Source organism: Aspergillus welwitschiae, assembly GCF_003344945.1.
Source record: "Aspergillus welwitschiae strain CBS 139.54b unplaced genomic scaffold BDQ94scaffold_1, whole genome shotgun sequence".
NCBI lineage: Eukaryota > Fungi > Ascomycota > Eurotiomycetes > Eurotiales > Aspergillaceae > Aspergillus > Aspergillus welwitschiae.
Window position 1 is genome coordinate 807,363 of NW_020798695.1, and position 27,968 is coordinate 835,330.

Consider the following 27,968-nt stretch of genomic DNA (forward strand, 5'->3'; position numbering starts at 1 on the left):
TGATTCGGAGTAAACAAGCGGTGATAGGAAGCCAATCTCGGCACAACATATCCCCGTCGCGGCCTCCTTCCGCATTCCACCCCAACTACGGAGTACATCCAAACTATAATCAACAACACATTCATACACCACCACACACGCATGGCCTCTCCACAATAACCTCCCTCCCTCTACAGCAAGACATGCCTCCTCATCCTCAAATGTCTTCCTACTTCCCGACCACCCCCCAAAATGCCCTCCCCAAGCAAGCGCATCATCCTCGAAAAGTCCCGCACCGTGCGCCGCCGCTACCAGCGCAGCAACAAGCGCTTCCAGTTCACCGCATCGCAGATCGCGCGCATCGAGCGTGAACAAGAGCGCGAGAAACGCGCCCAGCAGCTCCGCGACAAGGAGAAGAAACGAGTCGCGAATAAGAAGAAGAAAGCGGAGAAAGAAGCGCGCGATAGAGAGGAACGCAGGAGATTGGGGCGCATGGGATTGCCGGATCCGAATGCGCCCGCGCCGCCATCGAGTCAGCCTTTATTGTTCAATTTTATTAAGAAGAGGGATGGGGAGGAGGGGGGAAGTAATAGTGGAGGTGGGGATACAGAAGTAGATGAGGGAGGGGATACGGAGGTGGATGAGGATCTTTTGGAGGATTTGGAGGCGGTTGTTGATGCTGCTGAGGCGGATTTGGATTTGGATACTGGGGATGAGGGGGAGGAGGGTGAGGGCGAGGATCATAGGGATGAGGCTACGAGTTGCGATCAGGGTGAGAATGAGGGTGAACAGCAGGCTCAGGCTAAAGAGGAGGATGAGTTCTCTGATTGTTGTTCTATCTTTTATGATGAGGATATCATCAAAGAGACGGGGAATACTACTGCGCCAGATCAAGGAGCACCGCAGGATAAGCCGCAGCCGGAGAACCACGCTCAGCCGGAGAAGCAAGCTCAGCCGGAGGACCACTCAGCTGCCGACTCATTCCAAGACGACACGGCACTCCTCCTCGAAGAATTCGGTCACGAATATGATATAGACGAGGAATTCGAACAAGCACTGGTTGCGCTGGATGCCGTGTGATCCGAGCGAATACTTTTATAGTATATGGCAGATAAACAAAGCGCTTCCGACCCGAAGGCGATCCGCCTGTCGGATAGCGGCGCCCCTCGTCGGCTCGGGCGGTGATAAGCTGGCGGCTCGCCTCCCCGCCACGAAACCTTCGATCCGACGGATTCAGCGCGGTGAGTGAATGAGGTGAATGATGGTAAGCTGTATTGGCATGCAGCGGATGCAGCGAGGAAGATGAATATCGGAACAGACAAGTCGTGGTGGAAAGAGAGGCCAAAATGTTGAGGCCACAGCTCCCCGCACATGACGTCGGCCACCAGAGCTAGGTGCATATCCGATCGATCATCTCCGGCAAGCATCTCCCCTCTCAACATTCCCACCTTTCACCTTTCACTATCCATTGGAGACACATTCCAGAAGAGACACCATGCCGACCGTCACCGTCAACAACCACCAAATCTACTACGCCGATACCCACCCGGACGGTGCTCCGGCCAACGGCCAGACCATCATCTTCATCCACGGCCTGGGCTCGTCGCAGAACTACTACTTCCCTATCCTCCCTTACCTGAATAACCACCGCTGCATCACCCTCGATACCTACGGCTCAGCCCGGTCCACATACACCGGCGACGCCATCAGCATTGCCTCCATCGCATCCGATGTCGTGGGGGTCTTAGATGCACTACAAGTGCCCAAGGCCGTGGCCGTCGGCCACTCAATGGGCGGCCTTGTAGTGACACTCCTGGGCGCACAGTACGGCGACCGCATATCAGGCGTCGTAGCTATCGGGCCTACTCACCCGTCTGAGAAGCTCACAGAGGTGATGACGCAGCGCAGCGAGACAGTCTCAAAGGGTGAGCAGCCACCAATCAGTCAATCCGAATGTACACTAACATCTATCCCAGCTGGCATGGAACCCATGGCAAACACCATCCCCAATGGAGCAACCGGCTCCCGCAGCTCCGCACTCGTGAAGTCGTTCATTCGTGAACTGATCATTGGACAGAACCCCAAGGGTTACGCAGCGCTCTGCTTGGCGATTGCTAATGCGCCGGTGATTGATTACTCGAAGGTTACGGCGCCGTACTTGCTGATTGCGGGCGAGGAGGATAAATCGGCGTCGATGGAGGGGTGCGAGCATATTCATGCGAGCGTGTCGAGTGCGCAGAAGAAGTTGGAGGTGTTGCGGGGAGTCGGGCATTGGCATTGTGTGGAGGCGCCGGAGGAGGTTGGAGGACTTATTGGGGGGTTTGTGCGAACCCTGTAACTGGCTAGTATCTTAAACTAGATTTTATCATGTGATTAAAGCTATAAGCATAGCGTATGAATTGGTATGATTTAGATACCTCATTGTACGAATACGTGATGAAGCTACAATACAGCACATGACCAAATCACTCTGCACTACAAGTCTAGAACAATGCACAACCCAAACGTCAATAGACAATCGCTCATACAATACAATTTGTCACGTATCGAAAATATATAGATAAACGAATATAGAGTATGAAAGTAAATAGATCAGTTCGCCGGCGCCCGCACCAACTTAACATCATAGTTCAACTCAAGACCAGCTTGAGGATCATCCTTGCGAGGCACGAAATCCACAATCAGCGAATCCTTGACCGCAAACACCGAGTCATTGGTCAGGTATTTATCCTTGGAATCGAAGATTTGCGTCGTGAGGGGCTTGTAGCCGTCATATGTAGCCTACACCATACCTCATTAGTATTTCCACATTCCTTCTCCACAGTCAATATACAGAAGAAGGGGGTTAGTAGACATACAATAATATGAATATGCGCCGGCCTAAACGGATGTCTATCCATCAACTCGAGCAGCTTTCCAGCGGGACCTATATCACCACCATAGTTAGCCTACCCCTCATCTACCATTCCCTCCAACCCATCCCCCAAAGGGGAAAGGGGAATAAACTCACCATCATCAGGAACCGGATACGGCGTCGGCCTCAAGCAGTAGAAGCTATACCGACCCTGCTCATCGGTCTTGAACTTCCCGCGGAGATTAAACTCCTCCTGCTTGGGATCCTGCTGCTCATACAACCCATTCGTGCTAGCCTGCCACACCTCAACAGTCGCCCCGACGAGCGGCTCCTTGGTCGCAAAATCCACGACTTGCCCGTGCATGAATGCCATTTCGCCATCGGGCGGCGGGGTCAGGACGATGTTCGCCCCGTTGTCCCGGTAGGGGGTGTCGGCGCGGAAGAATGGGCCGAGGATGGCGGTTGCGGTGGGGGCGTCGGGGGCTTCGTTGGCCAATGTATATGTGATTTCGTCTACGAGGCTATAGATTATTTGTTAGTATGTGTCTGTGTGTGGGGGTTTGGTGGTGGTGGTGGTGGTGGTGGGGTAAGGCATACGATTCAAGTCCGATAACATCACAAACAAGCTGTCCCTCGTTACGCTTATCATCGCTCATTTGACCAGCCCAGTTGAGGAGCTTCACGCCAGCCATCCATTCGTCCACGGTGAGTTCGTTTTCGCGCGCAAAGTCGTGGACGTGGCGGATTAGACCGGTCATCAATTGGCGGAAGCGCGGGGTCGTTTTGGGACCCATGCTGTTGATGACGTTGTCCGTGAAGTTGGGGTCGAAGCGCGGCATTTTGAATATCTTTTCTTCTTTTAATTTTCTGTTCTTTGATGGGTATGTATGTATGTGTATGGGAGGGAGGTATGGGGTATAAGTGAGGGAGGATGTAGAGAGGAAACTAGCAGAGTTGAACTAAGATGGTGCTTGGTGGTTATATAGTAACTAGTTTAAGTACTTAGTAGTGATTGTTAATGGATCCCCCGGATTCGCTGTCGCTGGTCGGAAAGCCACTTTGGCGCTGATCGGATGATGTTCCGATGTCTTCCCCGCACGTTTCGGAAGGAAATACTGGAACTTTGTATGGGAGATAATTCCCCACGCGGATTGATCCATTGCCTGATGGTTGCATACGGCATGCATTCACTAACTACTTATCCACCATATTATGCAATTAAGTATCAAGTACGATTCCTTCCCGTCGGACCCCCCTTCTGTCTAGTCCCCTTTTGCGCCCATTCCGACGGCCACTCCTGCACCACCTGTCCGCGTTCCCAAATCTTGCCCATCTTACGCTCCACCACCACATCCACAAACTCCAACGGCACTACCTTCTCTTCCTTCTCCCCCTCTTTCCCATCCTCATTCTGATTTATGCTGATCCCCTCACTAAGAATAACCCCATTCTCACTCCTCCAAAACGGACATCCCGCATTCAACGCCTTCTCCAAATCCACATAAATCAACACCTGCGCATCCCTCCGCATCCCCGAAATTACCTGTCCCGGCGCCGCCACCGCATTTCCCGCCAACACATCTTCCACTGCTGGCCCTGTCGCAAAATGTACCTGGTTGCGGCCCATGCAGCGTAGTCCACCGGAGGAAAAGATGGCCGGCCATGCGGAGTGGAATGTGCCGTGGACGACAGTGCGCGGAAGTTTGTCTTTGTCGGAGAGGGAGAGTTTCTCGAGGAGGTGCGCAGCTTCAACGGTCTTGATGCTGTGGCCTTGCGTTGCGCGGATGAGGTAGTGCGTGGGGTTGGTGTCGGTGGTGGTTGCAGCGAGGGCGGTGGTTGTGGTGGTTGTGTCAGTGGATTCTTTTACTTCGGGTTCGGTTTCTGTGGTGGGGTCTGTAGATGTAGTTGTAGGGGTTGGTTCTGTAGCGGTTGGTGTAGGTTGGGATGTAGATGGGGTGTATAGCAGCGCGAATCGCTTCTTATCGGAGTTGGCGACGGCGTCGACGATCTCGGGGAAGGTGACTTTTAGGGACTTAAGTTTGCGCCATGCTAGCTGTATACCAAATTCCATATTAGTTGGTGATTAATCCTTGGATTATGATTCTGCTGGGAAAGGACGCACCACGTCAGACACATTGGCGTAGCCTTGTGCATCTATCGGTAGGCCTTCTTTTTCGGCGGCGTGACGGAGAAGCAGACTTAGTGCTTTGGACACCGTGACGGCGCGGCTGGCAGGAGGGCGACCCTTAGGCATGGTGACTTGCTGAGTGTACAATCAAGTGTAATTGCGAGATCGGTAGAGATGAAATGAAGTCGCAGATGGAGTGTTAACGAGATGTGCGGAGAGTAAAGATGGAGGGGCTCGGCGGAACTTTTCCACCTCCGCGGGCCCACTTCTGCTCCCCGACTATCACATTCACTATATCGTTCACTCTTTGACATGGAAAAAAACTGACAGTCAATGACAATACAGTTAATTATATTAATGCTATTAATGCTTCCCACCCATCTATCTCTAGATTATACTTCATGCATCAACCTAAACTAGCAAACACCGCGAAATGGGTATATCACAATAACGCATCCTTCCCAGTCAAACAAAATCATATATCCGATCCTTTACACTTATTCCAGATAGGGTCACCGATCACAAATACAACTACACTCCGCCACCGGACACACCTTATGCCGCGCAAACCATTCCCGCGCATGATGCGCATGGAACCCATGGTTGCAATTGATGCAGAACACTATAAACCGCCGCATCAGTTCCGTCTCAGATGGCCGCCGTCCCGCCGCATCTGCCGCCACACAAGCCTTGGACATCGGGTCCGGCGCTCCTAGCCATAGCGTGCATACTCCGCACCGTGGCATATGGCGTCCGCAGCGGGGACATACTGTGCCGGACATGGCGGCGCTGCCCAGGGGATTGCCTGGCGTCGGGTGTGTAACTTCGCCCGTCACCGAGGGGGTCAGTTGTGAGGAAGCGTCGTGCTGCGTGAGTGGTCGTGTACAGTAATTGCAGGTGAGACTGACTTGTTGGCGGGGCGGGTCGACTAGTTTGCGCCCGTCCCAGGTGACGGCGAACTTGCGGGAGCCGACGTCGAAGCGTGCGCGCTCCAGTTGCAGTTTCCATGCGTTGATCTGCTGGCGGTAGGTCTCGCGCCAGGATTCGAAGCGTGCGCGGTCGGGTGAGGTGCTGATGAAGCGGGGAACGGTGTGGCTCATTGCTAGTACGGCCGTTTGGATGTCGTGGTACTTGTTGATATAGGATTGGAATAGGTCCATGGCGGAGTGGTTGAGTCCGGTCAGGAGGATACCTTCAATGTCGCCTTGCTGAATGGCAGTGGTAGTGGTTTCGTGGAGATAGCTCGTCAGGTCGTCGTCTGGCAGCCAGCGCAGCGCTACCTCGATCCGGTATCTGAGCGGAAGGGTGGTCTCCTGGATGACAGAACGCCAGTCGCCCTTGCTTACGAGCGCAAGAATCGCTCGCGCGTAAGGATCAGTAAGCTCCTTAGCGATTTCAGCGCAGGTGTCTTCCCAGTCTGAGTCGGTGTCGCCTTTCGCGGCTCCAGCAATAGCCATGGCGAGGAGTTTGTGAGCTTGGGTGGGCTCGTGGCTCCGCAGAGCCAGATACGCGAGTTTCGCTTCGTCTTGGAACATGGCCAGCGCAGCGGCCTTGGTGTGCTGCTTGTCAGCAGACAATGTCTTGACCATCTCTTCTAGCTCTCGGTGCGATTGCGCCGCGCCGCACAGTCGCAGGCACAGCCGGCGATGCTCGGGGTATTCAGTCTCGCAGCCTTTCGTCTCGGGGAGATTGAGTTGATCCTGAACCAGCTCCACGATGGTTTCGTGAATGTCGGATGCCGGGTTGCCGCCGACTCGTCGGTCATGGAGACTCTCTCCTGTTGGAGTCAGCCATGCATGGCATCAGGCATGAGGTGACATACCTAAGTCATTGTTCCAGACATCGTAAACGCCCAGGTAATTCAGATCCAGCCCGTTGATAATCATAGATTCGTTACTAGAGTCGGAACGTGCGCCTAATGCGGTCAGTACAATCCGTGATACTCGGCTGCGCACTTACGTTCAACCCAATCCCAGAAGCCCTGCAGCCACGGGTCATCAGCAAGTATTTTCTTGTTCCGTGCCTCGTCAAACAGATAGCCTTCTTTGCAGCGAAACCGGTTCACCGACAACAGAGTCAGAGCATCCTTCACAGGCAGCCGACCGCCCAAGGTCCCCAATGACAAGGCATGTTCTCTAGCCTCACGGCTCGACAAAGGTGTCGCTGGCCGGTTGACGGCCCGGCGTCCTTTCTGCGAAGCCTGCCCATTCGACTCAGATGTCGCTCGTTCGCGGAGGTCTTCCACCATCTCCGAAATGCTCAACCCGTGACTGGACTGGGGATTGATCGCTCGGAAATCAGAGTCCTCATCTGTGGTACCCCATATCAATGTTCCCTGCGACGAAAGCCGCACGGGCGGCACTGGAGGCTTCGCAGTGAGAATCTTCACTTCATCATTGCCGGAAATAGTGATGGCGCTGGGCTCATTGCCCGGACTCATATTGAGAAAGTCATATGCCACAACCCTGTCCTTCTCATCGTACCCCCGAGACGGATGGTTGTAAGGCGTAACAACATCTCGGACGTGCTTGGTGTAGATCTGCTCGGGGTAGTTCCTCGCCGCGCCCTGCCCCAGGGTCTCATCCATGGACGAGCGCATCTCCTCGTCCAGATACTCCTTGACAATGTCGTAGGTTTTGAAATGCCCCGTATTGGATAGCACACCCAAGCAGCCCCTCTTGGTCCTAGAGAAGCGCAAACTCCAGATAGTCGACTTGGGCGCAATGACATTCCCGAACTCCAGCGACGGCCCCAGCTGGCTCGTCTCCAGGGCATTTGCCGGCCCAACAGCCGGCGTAATGAAGCGCGACCCAATGCGCCGATCCCAGATACAGATAGTCGGGTCATTAGTAGGCTGACAAGACGCGATATAATTCTCATCGAGCCAGTCAATAGCAATGTTATGCACACAGCGAGTGGGAAATTGCAGCGACGGGTTTCCAGGTCCCTCTGTTTTCAATCAGCACCCACCCACCAGGAAAACAAGGAAGAAACCCACCTCTCAAATCATAGATCCTCACAAACTGCCCCTTCACTCCCGTAACCAACGTATCCGGCTGATCACTAAAGAACTTCACACTAGTAATCGGTTCCGAACTGGCCAACTTCCTCAACGGCTCCACAAACCCCTTCACAGCCTTACTCGCCAACCTCTGATTAACATCCCAGATGTTCAAACAGAAGTCATTGCGCACCCGGTCCAGTCCTGCAGCCAGCAACCCATGCGTACTAAACGCAACCGCATTACAGTACCGCTGATGTCGAATCGGAAACGAGTACGATTCCTGACTATCGCTCTTCATGCGCAGAATCGTCGCATCCCCGGATGACTGGCCCACCGCGACCAACGATTCATCCACCGGTGACCAATCGAACGCCCGGAACGCGGGCACTTTCGTATGCGTCGCTAGCTCTTCATGCTCTAGACGGCCGCCGCGCTCATATGAGGTTACCTTGCACAATCGGAAGGCTTTTCCCGTCACGTCCACGGTGAGGAAGCGTTGTTCGCCTGTCGTGGAGGTGGGGGACCACCGGATGGCTTTTTCCATTTTTCTTTTCTATTTTTTTCTTTTTTGGGGTAGATGGATTGTGGGTTTTGTGATCTGTCCGCTTTTGTGTGCTTTAATGTGTGCCCACCTCTCACACACTCACACACTTACACTTGCACGCCGCAAGCCCCTGTGGTCTTTTCGGGGGCTGGGGCTAGGCTGGGCTGGGCTGGGCTGGGGCTTCGTCGCAGATGCGACTGGACCGGTCACCAACTGAGATATGATTTCAGCCGCGCGAATCTGATGTGTCACTGCCCATCGGTGGGGGATTATTTCTTCTTCTATGATTCCCAGTGTCAATCGCACATTGGGGAGACTGTCTGAGCAACAGCCAGGCCTGTAACCCCCGATCCTGTTGTAAGTAGAGATGAAGATGGTAAATTGTAGAGAAAAAGGTAAGAGAATAGTAGTACTAGTTCAATCCATATCCTTGAATTGCGGCGCGCGTCATGGGACTATCCCCGCGCTGATTGGCCAATCTCGTCCTCTCACAATCCGGGGAGCTTTTTTCCCGGCCCGATAAATGATCCGGCTATTATCACTTTTTCTTTAATTCCATTAAAATAATTCAAACAATTATCATCTGCCTCCCCTCTTTTCCCTCTCATTTTAGACGCTCCCGGAAACCAAGAATTCAGATAAAAATGCCACGAGAATACGCCCCCGCCCACAGAAAACGCAAATCCCACGATATCTCCGACGATGCCGATGCTGCTGCAGCGCCCGGAGCCGGAGCAGGCCCGCGCAAGAAAATCCTCCTCCCCAAGAAAGAACACAAATACCCGTCTGTCAACGAGCTCAAGAAACGTATCCGGGATGTGAAGCGTCTACTCAACAAGGCGGATTTGCCGGCCGATGCGCGCATCGTGCAGGAGCGCGCGTTGTCCGGGTATGAGAAGGAATTGGAGGATGAGTTGAAGAGGAGGGATCGGTCGAAGATGATTAAGAAGTATCATTTTGTTAGGTTTTTGGGTATGTTTTTCTTCCTCTACCCCCGCCCTCTTTCTTACGATGTCTTGCTGTGCCGTGGTTTTTATATGGGGGGCTGTTGCTAATTTGAAACTCGATCTGTAGACCGCAAAACCGCAACCAAAGACGTGAACCGGCTGGTGCGCCGCGAAAAGGAAGTCTCGAGTGCTGGACCCGATGCCATGGATACCAAGACCAAGGAGAAGAAACTTGCTTCGTTGGCGGAGAAGCTCCGGGTCGCTCGCGTGAACTTGAACTATACTATTTACTATCCGTTGGATGAGAAGTATATCGCCTTGTACGCGGAGCAGAAGAAGAAGGTTAAGGGAGACGGTGCTGAGGATGGTGGTGATGGCGCTGACTCGGACGGTGATGCGCGATTTGGAATGGTGCATGCGACGGTTGCCGATAAGCCGGCGATGTGGCATGTGGTGGAGAAGTGTATGAAGGATGGGACGTTGGATATGTTGAGGGATGGAAAGCTGGAGTCAGGGGCGAAGGCTGGGGAGAAGGATCGGAAGAAGGAGGAGAGAAGTCAGAGGGCTGGTGATAAGGCGAAGAAGAGTCAAGAGCGTGGGATGTCGTCGTCGCAGGCTGGAAAGAGCAGGGACAGGTCCAGGAAGGTGGATGATAGGAAGAGGTCTAGGGGCCCTGCTGAAGACCATGTCATGCGGGATGCAGGCAATGATGACGGCGATGAGAGTGATGGCGGTTTCTTTGAGATGTGAAATTGCCATGTCTGGGCTGGTTGAGCGTGAACGCATTTTCTGGAGTTGGAGTTACATGTCTTATCTGTTTCTTTCCTGGGCCTTTCTCATTGAAGTGTGCGGCTATGCCCTTATACGATACCCAATGATCAAGTGTTTTCAACTATCCGAGTTCCTACAGTAGAACGACAAAGGCTAGATGCTAAGAACCAGTTCGAGTCTAAAAGATTGTTTGTGGATGCTTTCACCAACTCCGGCTTCGCCATCCTTCTAAGTACAGTAGATGAACGAGAAATACACGTCGATCGTGTGGCAGTTCAGCTCGCCAGAACACCCGAAAGATGCGCAGTGGTGACCCAAAGATTCTCAGAGCAGTCAACACTCCCGATATCTCTCTGGGCCGACTAAGTGACTGGCACTTGTCGCGAAATCATCATGTCATATCTCATAGCATGCTCACAGCAGAGCGATGCTTGCAAATCCCAGCACGCGGTTCCAGCTATCCTCTACCCAACAGGGCGAGACGAACGCCGGTACATGCGGGAACAAGGTTTCCAGAACCTAGTAAATCAAAACATTGAAACGAGTGCATCGCTCCAAACACACTTTCTCTCGCAAGATCGACCAACAGACGAGTAGTCACCTTACATGACACTGCAGCCTCCTGTGCCGCCGCCTTCAGTGTGTCGCCGTCTTCCTGCCCCAAGTGTAGTGACAGCTCCGACACCGAAAGCTGCATCTTCGTCGTCTTCGTTATAGATTCTCTCGGCTTCACGGGCTCGACGCCGTCTTCTTCTCACCCCGGATCCTGGAGCACCCGCTTCTTCGGTTGCCATCATGTACTCGGCCCACTTCCGATCCAGCCTGCTCGCAGCCATAAGATCACCACGGAGAACTCGCTTGTTGTGTTCATCCACAGTCGGCTGCCAACCATAGAAGCACTTCAGATGGATAATTTCATTGGGGTATACGGGTGGCGGCGGGGGAGGTGTAATAGAGGAAGCAATTACAGTTGTGGACTGATTAGGATCTACCGTGTGGGTGACAACCGAGACTGTTTGCATGGATTTGCGGGTAGCACGCGGGAGGTAGGCATTGCTTGAGAGGACTTCTCTTACACCGGCCCAGGTGACATTGGCGCAGTCAAATACAACCAGACGGAGGCCAATTTTGGGAAGGTTCTCATCGTAGCCACGTTTGCGCACGCGGAAGCTGGCCTCCATCAGGGTCAGGTCGGACACCCGGGTGTTGTCCATTTCAACGGAACGGAGGGAAGGGCAATTCTTCATGATCTGCAAGGTTCCAATGTCGCCAATGCTTTCACAATAGCTGATGTTGAGGTGTTGCAGGCGCGCAGCACACGGGGACTTGGCAAGCTCGAGAAGCGTATGGTTGGAAAGCCTCTCCATGTCCTCCAGGTCGAGGTGTGTCAGACGAGGAGTGGTCCGGATCACCGCCATAACGGATTCGTCGCTGAGCTCAGAGCATTGTGAGAGTTGCAGGCCTTCCAGGTCCGGAACATTGTGGGCGAGCCACTTAACACCGTCATCTGTCAATTCGGTACACTGGTGGATGTCCAAGTGTTTCAGTCGTCGCGGAGGGACAAGCGCTCGTTCCTCAAGAAGGTCCATTTCGGGGTCGAGTCCATGCACAAGTGCCTTCAGACACTCGTCTGTAAGCTCCGTGCGGCTCATGATCAGGCGTTCCAGGGTATTCCGCTCGAATAGTTGTAGGGCGAATTCGACGTCGTCGAACCCACGGATTTCACTCGCTCGGAGATCCTTCAAGTTGTTACAGGCGCTCACAATCTTCTTGAGCCCCGCGGTGTGAACGCCGGTGCACCAAGATACATTCAAGATCTGAAGTTGAGGGCAGGACTGTGCGATGATCGTCATGGCAGAGTCACTGACAGACGATAATCCGGACAAGTTAATATATTCCAGTCGGGGATTGCGCAAGAGAAAGCAGTTGATCGATTGAGTGTCGATGCGACATCCTTCCAGTGAGAAATTGACGACGTTCCGGCACAAGTCGGTGATGCGATCGCCTTCAGTCTTCCACTTATCCTTCAGTTGGACACAGCCCCGGAGATTGAGATCGCGAACGAATGGCCCACCGGCGGTAATTAGCTTCACAAGACCATCGCTAGGGATATCGCGGTAGTAGTCTGTCGTGTCGACTTCGGTCCACAACTGTCCATCATAACACATTTTGTTCCATGCCTTCGAAACAGCAGCGCAACGGACAATCTCCTTCGGGGTGAGGTACTGGAAAATGCGCATCTTCAGCTCATCGGGCATATTGCCCCAGAAATCAAAGACCTTCTTTGGCTTCGGGGACGACCGCGCCGTGGCAGGTTGATCGGCTGCATCCGATCCCAACGGGGACCCACGAGATCCTGGTCGCAGATCGGTAGGCAATGGAACTGTCCGCGCATTGGGTGAGTCGGAACCGACAAGGCGGATTCGAGGACTTCCGTCATGGTCTACTGGAAAGGCAGCAGCACCGGGGGTGATTGGACGGGCGTTCAATCCGCCATAGAGTTGAGAGGTACTTCCATTACCCAGGCAAGGAGTATATGCGGATTGAGAGAGGGAGACACAGGACAAAGAGGCCTTGTTGTCACGACGGTATCCCGTAGAATGGGACCGGCCCCGTCTGGTCAGACTCGGACTTGACGAGATGCGCTGCAGGCTCTGTAGCAACTTGTGACGTCCCTTGAGTTTGGGCGGCTGTTCCAAAGGAATCTGGCCAGTTGAAGACGCCGGGCTCGCCGGCGAGGCCGCTTCGGGCGAAGCCCTGATTTCATCAGGGAATGCGGTAGCCATGACGGAATTGCGGTTTCGAGATCCGAGGCTCTAGGATGAACAGAGTTCTCAACAGTATTTCGGAGAAGACGGAGAGGTATGCGGAAATTGTGTAGACAGTCGGACAGCTAGCCTGGACGATTCGTGGCAGCGACAAGCACAGGTGGTCGCAGTAATCCAGTCCTAGGCAGTCATAATGAAGCCAGACCGCCAGCCGTTCCGCAAGTATGATTCTCGAGATAGCGATAGCCGCAATAACACCGTTATCACCCTAATCGAAGCAAAAAACGCCGAACCCCGATCCTGCGGATGGACAGGTTTTGTCGAGAGAGAGCGAAGAGAAAGCCGAATGGGAGAGGATGAGGGTCAGCAGGGCAGCAGGGCAGCAGACAAACAAGCGACCAAATTCGGGGGAGAGTCTCGGCTAAGAAGTGTTAATGCTGGTACCATGGGACAGGAGACCGCGTAACCCCGGAGAAGTGGCAGCGAGTGCGGGTGGCCGGCACAGGCTTTGGATTCCCTCCAAGTAAAAAAGACACTGGGTTTCCTGCAGACGTCACCGAAGCATCATCCAAGTGGTCAACACGAAAAAGTAAAGGAAGCAAGCAGTAAGGCTACACGCAAACGGAAGACCCTGCAGGAGAGCGAACAGCGAAGATAGAAGCTGATGGGAGAGAAAGAAAGAAAGAAAGCAGGCAAGCAAGAATGCAAGCAAGAAGACAGAAGGGGGGAAAATCACGTAAGGCTGGCCAAGTCAGACGACAGCCAATTATCGTACAGCGAGCAACTCACCACCACCACCAGTAGCAGAGAGAGAAACACCGAAACGAAAAGAGAGAGAGAGCGTGGATACTCCATGGCCTGCATGGCCACAGAAACAATGGAGTCGGACCGGGCGAGCTTACTGAATTGGACCATTCACAGCAGCCACCGTCCCCCATTCTGAGCAACACATAGCCAGTCAGTGGGAAGGGGGACTTTCCGAACAATACCGTACCTGTCGGGGATCCTTCAATAGTCAGTTTCTATCCGTAAGACGTGAGTTGAGTTACCCCACAGGCTTATCGAGACATTCCATTCTCTCCCTCCAGACTTATCGATTAGCGTGTTAATGGATTCCCCACTTGGCTCCCAGGCGGTGGCGGTGGTTCCCGGCGGAGTCACCACGCGTTCCGAGAGGCATTTCTTACCGTCTGTTCCGGTCAGTGAATGGTCAATTTAATTCGAACAATGGGCTTCTGATTCATCTTTTGCAGAGGCAGATAAGAATGGTGGTCTCATGGACATACTACTCCGGATCAGAAGTTCAAGTCAGCCGATCAATCGAGAAAGTTTCACCTGTCAAGATAAGGATGGCGGGAAAGGGCATTACGATCGGTATGCAAACGACTGGGAAGAACGGTAACGATAACAATGATAGTATTTGGTGTTATAGACCCGTCTCGTCGAGTGGAGGCTTAGCTCTTTCCTTTCTCTTTCACTGTCTCTTCCCTGTTCCTTGTCTTGAAAATGCAGTTACCTGGAGACAGCACATCCCTCAAGATTCTGCAGACCATTACCCATTTGCAAACAATACACTTGAACAGGACAAACAGACAATTACCAACTCAATCTCAATCCCAATCTCAACAACTCACAACACACAAACGCCTCTCCGAAGAGAACCAGTGAAGAAAAAGAAAAGTAGAATAGAAAGACAAACCCCCAAACCCAATCCCTGTACATCCTCCATCCTCTCCTCTCCCCTCTCCACTCCCACCAAAAACAAAACCCAAAACCCACTTTAAACCCACCAAGCAGAGCCCAGAACACCACTCCCCATGCCACGGTACACTGAGAGACCAGCCCAAAGCACCACAACAAGACAAAGGCCCAAGCCCGAACCGACCGGGGCTCCGTCCGAATGGCGGAAAACGGCTTTTCGTTCCTGGTCGGGTTTGTTCCTCTTACCTTCCCGGATTGTGCCCAATGATATTGCAATTGGGTGGGGGACTGTGGCTAAGTCAGTAAGACAAGCGATACAGGTGGGTGAGGAGAGAAAAACGGTCGTGTTTCTCCACCCCACACTAAGTAATTCCGTACAGTGCTAGTATGTATCTAAAGGATGGATGCTGAGTGTGTGTTGCTGCCTGGGTTGTAAGTCGTTGTTCGCCTCTCGGATATACACAGTACTAGGACGGAGTGAGTAGGTGTGGTGGACATCGCCACCACTGAGAGAGAGAACACTGGTTAGGAAGGAAACTCTATGTATCGATTGATTAACATATTGACTACTTCAGGTATTTTCCTCATGAAGTAAGGAGAGAGATAGATACATGCAGAGTATTTACTTAATGCGATAGATAGACTACAGTAGAGGGTATCTACTCGTACCTGATTGCTTGACTGACTGACAGGTCACCGGCCAATTCCCCCAAACCAGTAAGGCACCCATTCATCCATCCATTTATCCATTCAACCCCCGTCCTAGTCGATACTTAGTATCCACTTCTTCATCCCTGGGTCCAGTCCAAGTACCCATCCACTTTTGTCACATTCGCTAGTAACAAAGTAGATACTTTCTCTTACTTATGAGATAGGTAGGGGTCCCCCGGGGCACACTTGGTTTCCCCATTTTGGAGTCGATGTACCCACGGAATAGTAGAAAGAGTATGGTGTATAAAAGTGACCCAACATGACTAGCGCTACTTACTTTTACAAACTGTAGTGGTTCGTTGGAAAGGGGGAAGGATAGACCTTGGGTCCTCTAAGCCGAGGAATCTGACTACACAGTACCTCCTGTTAGGTGTGTGATCTCACAATGCATCACGGATCCTAACCAGAGTTTCTCAGGCGGCTGACGGCCACGAGTTCTACTAGTTACTTCGATAGCTAAATGACTACTACCGGTATGGCTAGACTATTACTTTTACGAGCACTAGCCTTTGGCCTTTTCCCCGCTTCTACCCCCGCAGTTGATACGGTAAGCCCGGCGAGATCCTCGCGCCATGTGGAATACGAACCAAACAAATGGTGACTAGGTAAGTGCATGAATGCGTCGTGTCTTTCTATTCGTGCCCGCTTATTCTAACTGCAGACAGGCTCTTGCTGGCTTAGAAACATATAAACACTCATAAAGGTAAAAAAAAACGAAGAACACCACCGCTGAGGGTATATCGGATCTCTCATATGCACGTACTGCCAATTCTCATCACCCCTGGGCCATGCATGGAATCAAAGATGGTCCAAGTAAATGCAAAAGAAGAAAAAGAAAATCATCTAAACCAAAAGAGCATAACAAGATGACGATGGGGTATCTCAGCCTCCGTAAACCTCTATACAAATGACCCACGGGCCTCCCGGTCTGTTCAGGCATTTTCGTTATCATCCATTCCAATGAATCCCGTCCCGTCTCGTGCTCCAATCCACAAGTCCCCCACGCTCCTAAATGCCCTTGAACCTGTTCATCCTGCTTGACTCCATCCATTTTCATCATTTTCAATCATAAGTGCCACTTCATGTGGAGTCATCGCATACGCTGGTCGTCATCTCCATCTTCAACATGATGGAAGTAAAAGCAAGATTGAGAAAGACCCATGTCTTTGCATAGGCGGGCGTGCGATGTCTGGAATGCTGCACAATAGTATCCAACGTATCATGCCATGGCGCGTTTTTATTTACTTTGTTGTCGAGCTCAACTGTCAATCATCCATGGATGCTCCAAAACTTCACTTATCGTCAGCCGGTTGTCCACATCTCGGTCAAGCATCCTTCGGATTAGGTCGATGCAATCCTCCGAGAAGGGCAAGAACGGAACTCGGAGAGGGTGGTCCAAGATCTCGTCAACATTGTAAAAGGGATTCTCTTTGTAGACGATGGTGTAGAGTAAGATACCAAGGGCCCAAATGTCTTGCTCCTTGCCTCGGTAGGATTTGCCCTGAAGAACCTCGGGTGCCGCGTAATCTTGGAAAAGTTAGCTTTACAGATTTAGGCTAAAGAATTGGGATATATTTACCAATCGTGCCCACGAACACATCAAAGGGTCCATTCTTGATATAGGCGGCACTTCCAAAGTCGATCAGCTTGATCCGACCCTCACCGTCTAGGATGACGTTCTCATCCTTGATGTCGCGATGCACAACCAAAGCCTTCGTATGGAGATGATGAATTGCGTCCACAACCTGCTTGAAGATGTTTTGGCATTCCGCCTCATCCATATTTGCTTTCAGCTCAATGTAATCAAAGAGGTCCATTCCAGGTAGCCCGTGTGGAGTCATCTCGATGTAATAATTGATATCATCCTCGAAGAATCCTTCCATTTCCACGATGTTGGGGTGTTTCAGACCGTCGCGTCGGAGATAGTTCAGAACGTGGATTTCCAATGGCACCGTTCCTAGACGACGATCGCGGGTCCACGTATCGACCAGAATTCGTTTCTTCGTAACATACTTCAAAACGACTTTCTTGGTTGGGATTTTCTTCATGCGCGCAAGCTTGACTTCTCCGTAGGCCCCTTGGCCCATCTCCTCGAGGATAATGTAATCGGCAATCGTTCGTTTTTGGGGCACCTCTTTAGTACCAGTCGGCCTTACTTCGGGCATTGGCTGGACTGGTTTGTCTGTTAGCGGTTGCGAAGCTGCCTCACTCAACGCCTGGCTCAAGGTAGAAGTCGGTATGTGCGTCTCTACCGATGTCCGCTCCGAGCCAATGGCATAGGGAGTAGAAGCTGTTGTGGAAGCCAGATTCGAGGCCGAAATAGAAGACGGGCTTTCGGTCCGGGACGGCGGAGAAGGGAAGCCAGCTGCAGGAGCTGCCGAATGGATATGTCTCGAATATGTCACCCAAAGTGCGTATACAAGCTCTGTGACAGCTTCAAACTCCGAGTCGCTGTGATCCCCCGAAGTGGATTCATCTCGTGCCTTGGGGAACATTGTACCGCTCTTGGCCACACGCATCTGGACATCAACAGCAATCGAGGAGCCATCGCGATGCACGGCAGCAAGGCCAGAGGGTTCTAGGAAGACCGAGGCCACATTGGATTTGCCATCGCGGAGAATAGAGAGGGTGCGCGCTCTCCGGAAGCTGGGTTCGGAGATTACTAGACCGTCAACCAGCGGTACACTCTCCTCCTCGGTGAGCACGTTCAGCAAGCTGTCGAAGCCAGGTATCAAATCATTGATGTGTAGGCCTTCAGGTCGCTCATGTCCAAACAGCGCTGACGAGAAGACTGAATTGGAGCTGACAATTTTCAGAGTCGAAGAGGATAGCACCATCATACCTGCGACATGAGGAAAGCTAGATATTCGAAGGCATCTTGAGCGATCGCCTTTAGTGATAGTGGACGGTATGCAGATACCAGCTGATGTGCGAGAAGCGAAGTACTTTGTCTCAGTGATTTTGTTGAGGCCTCGATCGACTGGAGATTCAAGGCAGTCGGGCGGAAGATTGGGAAGTAATTCCGTTATCCGATCTCCAGTTTTTGCCGCACCCTGACCCCAGACTTTGTCAATATCACCGGTGGCGTCAGCAATGTTCCAAGCTTCATCACAGCGAACGAATACAACATTCTCCTGGATCTCCTCCATGACCCAGATCAAGCCACCACGCTTTTCCATCACCCAGATGCTGGCAGAGCCTCTCTTGCCATCGCGCTTCTCGATGGGTACCACATCGCCGCACAGCAGTACACCTCGTGACTTGGTTGCCGGGTGATTCAGTTGCCTTGCGCTCGAGCCGTATCCATCGTCAGTCTGGGCCCGCCTTGGAGCCCTCGCTCGAGAAGGGGGCTTGCTGAGCAGCTGCGCTGTTACACCATTGCCCATCCCCATCGATTTCGGATTCACGGGCTTGACGCGAGTTTTATCCGGCGAAGGTTGGGCCCTTACGGCAGCATCAGTAGCGGGGTCCCGCAGTTTCGACTCAACCCACTGCCTGCGGTCTTGCTGTACGACTTCGAGGATACTTAGCTTGCGGAGCTCCGCTTGTGTGACACCAAAGATGAGACACGAGATGTCATTCGCCGCCAAGATGGTCCATGGTTCATGCGACTCGGTCCTGAAAACGGCTTGTGATGCGGGTGTCCACTTGCTGCTGTGGGTGTGTAGGACAGGAACCGGGAAACCATATCCTAGAGTTGAGGTACTGGTAGGAGATAAGGGGTCCGTGGTGGTGAAGGGTGCTAAAGTCTCCATCAGCTTGCCCTGGGCAGTAATAGAGCCAGCCTCGGTATAAGTACGTTTTTTTATGCTTACGCGCCTGGGGTACGGCCTTGAGTCTGTCCTCAGCGGGGATGCTAGATCTTCTGATGCTTGGCCAGAGGAACGCAGAGCATCGGGCAGACCCTGCTCCGGCGCCATGCCCTTGAACTGTTCCGCGGAAAGCTGGGATTCTGCAAATGCCCTTTCAAAGATATTGCCACTGTCCACATCAGCAGGTCCAGTCATAGGCCCGCGCGATAACCCAGCGTAGTTGTAGCGGTCATCCTTCCCCGAAACGCTTGTTTTCGACAAGTAGTCCACCACGCTTTGGGTGTCAGCATCTCCACCGAAACGAGCCTGAGCGCCAGCAAGCCCCGCATTGTTGCCGGTGGTCCAGCCGAAGCGGTCGCGCATGAAGTCTATTGACCTCTTCAGGATATTATGCCGATTATTCAGGAGTTCCTCGGATTGCTGGGCAAAGGAAAACGAGTGCAGCGATTCGCACGGGAAGCGATGGAGATCTTCTAATGTGCCAAATTCTTCGGTTGATGGCATGCGGCTGGGATGGGCTCTGGTCGAAGAAGCGGAGCGTGGTGAAGGTGAGTGGCTACGTGAGGTCATAGGCGCGAGCGATGAGGCAGACATGTTCGGAAGGGTAAAGACGCGTGATGGCTGTTGACGTATGCGATCTAGACCAGATGGGCCAAGTCCATGTTCATGATCCAGCAGAGAAGACCTGCAGAAGAGCAATAGAAAATTCCGTTTAGTTTCTGTCTGCGTGCTTTGCGCAAATGCATATACAATTCTAATGCAAGGAGATCCCCGCCCCATCGGTCACTTACCTAGAGAGATGATCATAGCCCGAGGAGAGGGTGTCTGCAGAGTATTTTATCGAGTCCTCCGTATGCACCGAGAGGCGTCTCATAAAAGGGTCTGACTCGGGCGACGCGGATAGGGGTCCCACGGGGGACGACAATGGGCTTGGTTCACCTGTATGGCAGGAGGTCGTTAGCTTCTGTTCTGCCAACATCCCTTTGCTCCCTCGCTAATTGTGATATCATCCGCTTCTCCTGCGCCCCTCCCGAATACACCCTTCAGCAATGTGGAATGAAGTGGCTGACTTGTTCCGAGATGCATATCCAAATATGTGGGTAAATGGTCTGGATAAGTCGATTTAGATTCCAATAGGTTGGACGACCATTTCGGCGAAAGTTCGACACGGTCGTCATTTCGCTCTTGCAGCTTCGCCTTCCCAGGCCGAAGCGCCTTGGTCGCCATTTGCGTAAACCTATCGAAATTGTCCTGCTTGAAGCCAACAACTCTTCCCCTGCTGGATTGGTGCGCTAGGAGAAGCAGCGGAAAGGGTGATGATCAAAGAGAACAATCACAGAAACTGGGAGACTAACCATCGGGATTATAGGAAGTAGAACCCATATTTTCCCAAGTAGGCGAGAGCGTAGGGGCCAGCACCGACCAGACCGATTGACAACAAGCGGTTCAAATCGGCGCAACTCGAAATGACTTGGAAACAAAGAGGGCTAGGAAAAAGTGACGGCGAGATTTATTGCTACATGGGATAACAGAACATTGACCATCCACGGCGGTTTGTTTGGCGAGACCTGCAAGTTTCTTGTCTGTCTGCCTCCCTTGTGGTTATCTTATAGGGAAAACTTTTTGGTGCTCTGCTTCGGGGTCTCTTTTTTCTTTCCCTTTAGTTTTTGTCTTTTTCTTTTTTCCACTTGCAGATCGGTGCGTTGGGGGTGGAAATCACGAGTTACTGCGAGGGGGGAGAGATTAACCAGGACCTCCTGCTTGTCGGGATCTCAATGCACTTAATGAGACAAACAAGACTTGCAGTGAGTCGGTCAGTCCGTGGTCGACAGTGAAGGTGGAGGGAGGTTAAAAAAGGCTGTCAGCGGACTGCGGGCGGGAAGTCGAGTGGGCAGCTGCCTCGTGAGGTCACAGGTACCATACAGTTGCGAAGGAGGCGTAGCACGCGGGGGGAGAGGAACAAGGTAGCTGGAGAAAGCCTAAGTAGTAAGGGAGTCTCTTGTTGGTCGGAATTAGTCACAGGGAGGCCAATGGCCTGCAGATGAAGCAGATGTTGCAGTGGCGGGTGGTAGAAGGGTAAGGGGGTGAGGTCGGCGCCGGGTCTTCGAACCGACAAATGTGGCCAAAGACTGGCCAAGGAAGAGGGGGAAGTTGTAATGGCCTCTCCAGTACTGGGGGGAGACCCGTGAGAGGAGGATCCGATCCTCTGGAGAAAGGGATGCCGTCGTAGGGAAGGAAAGGGAAGAAAAAAATTGGTAGAAGCGAGTAAGTCGGGGTGGGTAAATAGTGGAGACCGTAGTAGGGAAGATGAAGATGTTAACTTGACGATGTTTCTTTCTGGGAGGGGGGGGATAAATGACGTTCTGTTCTGGTATCCCGCGGACGTAAGACTATTAGAAGAACCAACAGAAATGAGGTTTCAGTTGATCCTTTCTCTTGCTCCCTTTTTAGTAGTCTGTCTAATGGTCTGTCTAGTGAGTACCTAGGTTGGGTATTGGGTCTTGTTTGGCAGCTCCACGCACGAGGAGGGGAGCTGTCAGGGAAGCCAAATAAGTAATAATAGTAGTAATGGTAGATCGGACTCAAACGGGGAGTATGTAAAGTCTTTCGAGAAGTTCAAGCTAGCATGCCAGTCAGCCTGCCTGCCAACCCGTCGATGATTTTCTTTTCTTTCCTTTTTAAAGAGTAGTACCAGGTCAAAGAAAATATCGGTGGTCCGGCACGGTCGGGGAGGTCGAGGGGAAAGGGGAAATAATACATGCAAAAAAGGCCTTCTTCCCCTCCTCATACCCATCCTGGATTCATGCGAGCCATTGACAACAACCACAAACTATGGAGTCACTAATGCAGTCCATCAATACCCTTCCAAAAACAACCTCCCATCGAGGATACTACTAGAGTTCCTAACTTCCTTGAGTCTAACATCCTCCACACACCGTTAACTACTACGGCTTCCAAGCCACTCATTCCAATGGAACCACCCCAACCATGCATGGTGGTGATGTAATTCCCGACGGGCTGCGGACGAAACCGATCATTTAGTATACTATCATATGGTTCGATCCATTCTGCTAACTTCGAAAACATGCTTCTGGACTACTCCAGCGTATTATCATTCTTCCGATCAATTCCTTGTTCGACGAATTTCCCCTCCAGCTCCTAGTCTACTACTCCCCCCAAGAGGAAGTGGATGATTCAACTTTCTGCTCGCCATCTTGGCGGCCCAAAGTAACTCGATCAGCCAGCCCCCGTTGCGGTTGTAGATCGCCGCAAGCACCGAATGATTCAATCGACTTGATTGGGACAGACCGCACAGGGAACTACCGGCCTTCGACTTCCATTAGACAGAAGGCCCCGACGATCAATTGTACACGTCCGCACTAAGCTCACCGGCGGGTTCCAGACCAATTGGCGTTCGCCGTGGCTGCACAGTAAAGACACTGTTTGGAACCTTAGAAGTTAGAACGTCTGCCAGTCACGCTGGCATGTGGAGGCCGCGTTGCTTCCATGGAAGATCGATGCGATCAAAGGGCCCCAGTACCGAAAAGTTCGTCGACAACTTACGCAAGTCAGGTTCCTGCTTAGGCACTTGAATTTCTTGTTGCCTACAATAGTCGGGCTAGCTTCAGGCTCCCGTCCGGCCTGCTATTCCCACTTTATACTCATTTCCTTCGTACATTCAAAGTACATTCATAGTAGTCTCTTGCCGTGGCAAAATCCCTACCCGAGTTCCCAGGGTGATGATAATTTGAAAATTATTGAGATGGACGCTATGAGCAAACGGACCGGATAATACATTTACGGCCCGTAGAGCCACGATGCAAAGGAAATGAGCAAAATCTGTAGTCCGATGCAGTCGCCTCAACAACGGCGATGGGTATAACGGATCACTAAGGTTTCTGGAGGCTGACTTCGAGAAAATATGTTGAGTCACACAGAAATCGCATCCGGACTATTCACGAGCTTTGGGTCCCCGAAGACTCCGCAGCGCCAGTCCGTCGGCCTCAGCGTCAGGTCTTCCATGTTCCTCGTCACCGTTGCCAAATAGGGTATTCGGTTTGGATCGCATTTCTCCATGCCGGGTCTGTTCGGGCGGCACGGATGCCGGACTAACGAAGCTCGAAAATTGTCGCCCGCCCCCGAGCATCCACGAAAACTCTGAATCTGCCAGTGATGGACGTACCGCATGTCGTAGTGGCATGGGTGAGGGAATCTGACCATTGCTTGAAGCTTTACGGGTTTTCGTCTCGCAATCAACGGATGATCGTGATGACTTCGCAGACATACTAGGTTTGCGCGTCGCCGACGAGGCGTCACTTGTTTTGCCCAGCACCGTCTCAGCTTGCTCGCTCGCGGGTTTAGAAGTGTCAGATAGCGATTCCTGGTCTCCCTCGCCACTTTCGCTGGGACCCTGCTCCACGGTACCTGGAGGAATGGAAGAGTCTTCAAGACAGCTCTGGACTGACTGAACTTGGGTGAGCGCCTTTTTCAAGGCGTCCGTGGTCTTTTTGTCGATACCCTCTGCTCTCATCAAGTGGCTCCGGATGTCATTTAAGGAATTGCCGAGACTTTTGGCCAGTCTCCTGTTCCGTTCCTCCAGTTGTTCAACCTTTGTCTTCCATTGGACTGCAATGTCGGTGCCATGGTCCCACGGCATGCCTATCGTCGAGCTTAACGGTTCATACCGTGCAGTCCGGGAATAGTGCTCCGACTGAATAGATTGCATGTTTCTCTTGGCTTCACTCACCGCTCCCCGGACAGCCTTGGCTACACCCCACGCCTCTGTCCGACGCTGTATGCCCTCCGAAACGTCCTGGAAGAGCGTCTCCAGACTCTTGGGGCTGTTCCTTGCAGGCGACCTGGAAGGGGAGCTGCTTTCGCTTAGATCTCTTGAGACGCTCCGCAAGCGGAACTTCTTGCTGTTTAAATGCTTTGGGCTGGGTTGCCCAAGTCCTTTGGTGGGATCCGGTGGTCTTCCGGAATATTTGGAAATAATGAATACTCCTCGATCAGGAGTTGGATTTTGCTCCAGGTATACCGCATCGTGTACGAAGCTCAGGGGTTCGTGGGGTTGAGGGGAAGGGTAGCGAAGCAAGAGACCCAAAGCACTCGAGGAATCGGCACGCAAAACTAGATCAACTTAGCACGTTGTAGCAAACCGTCTGCATAACAGATGTAACTCACGTTGCCATCGAATTCGAAGCAGCATGGCGACGCACACAAAATCTATGAGTTCGGCACGTAACCCCTCCGCAAAAAGGCGATCCCAAATGAGAAGAACATCTTGGAAAGCGAACTCTCGACCAAACAGCAGACGCATCCAACGCCTTTTGAGATTAGCATTGCAATTCAAGAGTTGCATAGCATACTGTACTTACGTGAGGAAAATCTGCGGTAAGATTTCAAGGGCTTGCAGATGATCCGCCAGCTCCAAATCTGCGGTTACTAACAAATCATTATGAATCCGGTGGCATTGGTGAACGATCGGTATAACGTCCGCCTGGCCATTCTCTGATCGGTGTCTATTATGCTCATAATACACGCGAACATTCTGCATAACCGAGCAAAATAATGTAAAAGAGTCGTGCTCCACATAATCGGCATCGAGGAGAGTGTGCATCAGGTCATCATCGGCTTCTTTGGCGCTGGACTCTCGCAGTGACTTTGGCTCAATGGCATCCCTATCAATGACCCAGAGGAGAGGAGCAAGAATCTCATGCATCCCTTGACGATAGCCCAAGTCGGGGTTCAGTTTCGAGTAAATGAACAAGATGTCGATCATTTTGGACTTGGTAGAGGGCTCGCGAAAGAAGAAATTTTCCTGCAAACATCGGTCGACGTCCTGGGCGATATCCGCCCTCGACTGCTCGTCATCACGTAACGTTTGCCATGGAGACTTCACAGGTCCTCTCATCAGCCCGTCAAGTCTTCTGCCAAAGAGAGCGCGGCCAGAGATAACATACCGCTTCATCATCCGCCAGTGGATCAACTGTCGACTGCAGGTCGTCTGGATGTTCGATGTATTTCAAAAAATGGGCTTTCAGGGCGACATAAACACTTCGCGAATCGGCGATCTTTTGCGACCATTGCGCTCGGTCGAGATCATCGAATAGCAGAAACGCCTACGCTCAGGTAAGCACGATGACCAGGTCATAATGGCCACGAGCGCATGCCTTCCAGCAAATAGACCTCAATCCATCCTCGCACAATTTATCTCCTTGTTCCGACCGAAGGGCAGTCCGGATATCGGCGGGGTGGTTATTGTCGCGAAAGAAGGTATTCCATCGTTGCCTGGCCGATACGTTAGCTGCATCTGTGCTGCAGATGGGGGACCGATGCATGGATATACCTTGTCTCCTCAATGCCCCTCATTTCACCAAATGGCTGCTTGCCGATATGAGTTGCCTCGTGTTGGCTAGCGCTTGGAGAGGTGAGGGGACAGAAACACGGTGCCGCCCGCAATTTAAGTACTAGCGGCGATCGTGTGGAGGAGCTGCTAGTGGACCGCCTTGGAATTTCCCTGGCTCAGCAGCCACACTTCCGGTCACGCTTTCTCTGCCTGTCCACCGGGGAGTGTCTAGTTTGGGGTTGGAGGCGCTCGTCGCTTTGGATATAGAGCTCGAAGGAAGTTCAAGGCGTTGCTTTAATTAGCTCTTCGACCTTTGCGACACATTTATTGTTAGACGTGTTCTCGTTCTTCAGGCCACAAATCACCTATCATTACTGCCAGTGCACACGCCTTATCTCCCGTCAATATAAATATATCATAGTCTCTCACTATCATACAGTCACCACATTATGTCTGCAGATCTCTTTGCGGAGTTTGGTATGGGAACTGCTCCCTCTCCTTCACAGAGAGGTTCAAGCCAGCAGTCATCCGCTGGGTTCCAGTCGACGTCTTTGATCCCTGACTTGGATGCATTTGAAGGATCTTCCACCGGTCCTTCATCCATCTCGAACAAAAACACAACAAAATCGGCTCAATTCGACGACGGCTGGAATGACTCAGCTTTCGAAGCGCCTAGTACATCAGGGCTATCCCAGTACGGGCACGGAAATGATGTCTTATTTGATGCCACCCTTGAAAGTGTTCCAGATGATGAAAGCGATGACTGGGGCGAATTCGAGACTGCGGACGTGCCTGCTACTAAACCACCATCAAATGCTGGGTTACAACCTCACAAAGTTTTGAAAGAATCTAAGCTCACGCCAGTCGCGAAAAAGCCGGCGCCTTCCGACTTGTTAGATTCATTATTATTAAGTGATGATATACCACCATCATCTGAGCGGAAGCCCTCTGCGAATCGGGTGGTACCTGAAGCACGCAAAAAAGGATTGCCAAATCCCAAACCGACTCTTTCTACCCAGGAAGACCCTTTCGAGGATTGGGGCGACTTCGTTGACGGCCCGCCTACAGTTCCCAGTCAAACAAGTACCTCAGGTGCTACAGCTTCAATATCCCGGGCGCCTCGCAAGGAGGTGCCGTCCCCCAACTCTATCGTTGGTCCATCGAAAACAATAAGCTCTTTCTCAACATCTAGTCATCCTACAGCAGCTGCTCAAGTCCGTCCGACCAATATACCTCCACCTTCTGTTTTGCTTGAGCTATTTCCTCGATTACTAGATGAACTTCGGCAAGACGCCGCCAAAGCAAGAAAGGATATGCAACAGAAAGAACAACTTGAGAATACCGCAACTCTGATTATCTACACGCTAAAGACTGCCGCGCGGGTTGTTGCCGGCAGAAGCCTACGATGGAAGCGGGACTCCATACTGAGTCAGAGCATGAGGATTGGCCCAGCTCGTTCAGGGAAGTCGGGAGGCATGAAGCTCAACACAGTAAACAAGAACGAGGATATCAAGGAAAAGCAACAAGCTGTTGATGTACTTGCCATGTGGCGTGACCGGACCGCAATCTTCAATTCCGTCGTTCAAGCCACCAAACGACAACCAGTTCAGGTCATACAGGAGAATACTCGGGTAACGACACTTCCTGCAAATCAAGGGGCTTTGAAGGCGCCTCACGCTTGTGCTCTATGTGGTCTTAAAAGAGATGAAAGGCTGCCCAAAGTCGACGAGCAAGTGGAGGACAGTTTTGGGGAATGGTGGACGGATCATTGGGGCCATACCGACTGCAGGCATTTCTGGGAAAGGAACAGGGGTCTACTCGGACAAAGGTAGAACGGCCACCGTATGAGCAATCAGCCGCGCAAACGTCAGCTGACATGACCGACCACTTATACCTTCGGAATCAAGCAAAACGCAAATCTTGGCCAAGGCTAATAGTAGCTACCGAATGGAATTCTGTAGAGTACGGAAGCTGCTTCTGCTATCATTGGAGGGGTTGGTATCATTTGGCAATCAACCGCTGGAAATGACTGGGTCATCTGCCAGATTCTGGACTTCTGCTGTAGATACTGGGCAAGGGATCTTCTAACATAGATGTCTTAACCCTAGGATACTGAATAGATAGATGCAAGTGTATCATGATGAACCATGTTCCAGAGCAACTTTGGCACGAGTGCTAGAAGCACTGACTTTTCTAGCTGATGCAAACTAGTCTGACCTCTAGTATCACAGCGTCACATAGATAGTCTTTATATCTGAAGATTAAGATGAAATTTTACCCTTGGATGTAATTGTATTGAGTCATAATACTAGTCTAGTCACATACGAGTGATAGGACAGAGTTTAACGAGACAAAAGTTCTAGGCGTTGACTCGGTAGGTGTGCATCAGAGGACAGTCAT

The 27,968-nt window shown here is 51.9% G+C and overlaps 12 protein-coding genes across 12 annotated transcripts; 5 read left to right on the forward strand and 7 right to left on the reverse strand.

Moving 5' to 3' along the window:
• Positions 1–231: 231 nt before the first annotated feature.
• On the forward strand, positions 232–1,059 carry BDQ94DRAFT_164995 (uncharacterized protein; the record flags this gene model as incomplete). The annotated part of the gene is made up of 1 exon (XM_026770172.1): positions 232–1,059. One exon carries the CDS (start codon positions 232–234, stop codon positions 1,057–1,059), a length of 828 nt encoding a protein of 275 aa, XP_026632275.1.
• Positions 1,060–1,267: 208 nt separating this feature from the next.
• BDQ94DRAFT_3761 (alpha/beta fold hydrolase) lies at positions 1,268–2,351 on the forward strand. The gene is made up of 2 exons (XM_026775609.1): positions 1,268–1,904; positions 1,956–2,351. The coding sequence occupies exons 1-2, from the start codon at positions 1,475–1,477 to the stop codon at positions 2,315–2,317; spliced, it is 792 nt and encodes a 263-aa protein (XP_026632276.1). The 5' UTR covers positions 1,268–1,474; the 3' UTR covers positions 2,318–2,351.
• An 81-nt stretch (positions 2,352–2,432) lies between these two features.
• Positions 2,433–3,808, reverse strand: BDQ94DRAFT_132750 (intradiol ring-cleavage dioxygenase). Its single transcript, XM_026764123.1, has 4 exons — positions 3,431–3,808; positions 2,990–3,354; positions 2,838–2,905; positions 2,433–2,760 (listed from the first exon to the last, which is right to left on the reverse strand). Exons 1-4 carry the CDS (start codon positions 3,670–3,672, stop codon positions 2,572–2,574), a joined length of 864 nt encoding a protein of 287 aa, XP_026632277.1. The 5' UTR covers positions 3,673–3,808; the 3' UTR covers positions 2,433–2,571.
• A 250-nt stretch (positions 3,809–4,058) lies between these two features.
• BDQ94DRAFT_176872 (uncharacterized protein) lies at positions 4,059–8,729 on the reverse strand (the record flags this gene model as incomplete). Its single annotated transcript, XM_026772770.1, has 6 exons — positions 7,960–8,729; positions 6,921–7,910; positions 6,784–6,876; positions 5,516–6,738; positions 4,956–5,096; positions 4,059–4,886 (listed from the first exon to the last, which is right to left on the reverse strand). The coding sequence occupies exons 1-6, from the start codon at positions 8,507–8,509 to the stop codon at positions 4,059–4,061; spliced, it is 3,825 nt and encodes a 1,274-aa protein (XP_026632278.1). The 5' UTR covers positions 8,510–8,729.
• Positions 8,730–9,095: 366 nt separating this feature from the next.
• On the forward strand, positions 9,096–10,366 carry BDQ94DRAFT_3779 (Efg1 domain-containing protein). The gene is made up of 2 exons (XM_026775615.1): positions 9,096–9,481; positions 9,584–10,366. The coding sequence occupies exons 1-2, from the start codon at positions 9,154–9,156 to the stop codon at positions 10,204–10,206; spliced, it is 951 nt and encodes a 316-aa protein (XP_026632279.1). The 5' UTR covers positions 9,096–9,153; the 3' UTR covers positions 10,207–10,366.
• Positions 10,367–10,798: 432 nt separating this feature from the next.
• Positions 10,799–13,336, reverse strand: BDQ94DRAFT_3781 (F-box domain protein). Its single transcript, XM_026775616.1, has one exon. It carries the CDS (start codon positions 13,011–13,013, stop codon positions 10,830–10,832), a length of 2,184 nt encoding a protein of 727 aa, XP_026632280.1. The 5' UTR covers positions 13,014–13,336; the 3' UTR covers positions 10,799–10,829.
• An 837-nt stretch (positions 13,337–14,173) lies between these two features.
• On the forward strand, positions 14,174–15,041 carry BDQ94DRAFT_132757 (uncharacterized protein). Its single transcript, XM_026764124.1, has one exon. The coding sequence runs from the start codon at positions 14,261–14,263 to the stop codon at positions 14,777–14,779; it is 519 nt and encodes a 172-aa protein (XP_026632281.1). The 5' UTR covers positions 14,174–14,260; the 3' UTR covers positions 14,780–15,041.
• Positions 15,042–16,102: 1,061 nt separating this feature from the next.
• On the reverse strand, positions 16,103–16,566 carry BDQ94DRAFT_3796 (uncharacterized protein). The gene has a single exon (XM_026775618.1). It carries the CDS (start codon positions 16,465–16,467, stop codon positions 16,183–16,185), a length of 285 nt encoding a protein of 94 aa, XP_026632282.1. The 5' UTR covers positions 16,468–16,566; the 3' UTR covers positions 16,103–16,182.
• A 99-nt stretch (positions 16,567–16,665) lies between these two features.
• Positions 16,666–19,813, reverse strand: BDQ94DRAFT_165002 (serine/threonine-protein kinase; the record flags this gene model as incomplete). The annotated part of the gene is made up of 2 exons (XM_026770173.1): positions 16,666–16,934; positions 16,987–19,813. 2 exons carry the CDS (start codon positions 19,811–19,813, stop codon positions 16,666–16,668), a joined length of 3,096 nt encoding a protein of 1,031 aa, XP_026632283.1.
• A 348-nt stretch (positions 19,814–20,161) lies between these two features.
• Positions 20,162–20,565, reverse strand: BDQ94DRAFT_132763 (uncharacterized protein). The gene has a single exon (XM_026764125.1). The coding sequence runs from the start codon at positions 20,444–20,446 to the stop codon at positions 20,177–20,179; it is 270 nt and encodes an 89-aa protein (XP_026632284.1). The 5' UTR covers positions 20,447–20,565; the 3' UTR covers positions 20,162–20,176.
• A 2,606-nt stretch (positions 20,566–23,171) lies between these two features.
• On the reverse strand, positions 23,172–25,591 carry BDQ94DRAFT_165003 (GTPase-activating protein GYP6; the record flags this gene model as incomplete). Its single annotated transcript, XM_026770174.1, has 6 exons — positions 23,172–24,349; positions 24,404–24,546; positions 24,598–25,115; positions 25,183–25,341; positions 25,366–25,510; positions 25,569–25,591. 6 exons carry the CDS (start codon positions 25,589–25,591, stop codon positions 23,172–23,174), a joined length of 2,166 nt encoding a protein of 721 aa, XP_026632285.1.
• Positions 25,592–25,745: 154 nt separating this feature from the next.
• BDQ94DRAFT_132769 (uncharacterized protein) lies at positions 25,746–27,771 on the forward strand. Its single transcript, XM_026764126.1, has one exon. It carries the CDS (start codon positions 26,018–26,020, stop codon positions 27,398–27,400), a length of 1,383 nt encoding a protein of 460 aa, XP_026632286.1. The 5' UTR covers positions 25,746–26,017; the 3' UTR covers positions 27,401–27,771.
• The last annotated feature ends 197 nt before the right edge of the window (positions 27,772–27,968 follow it).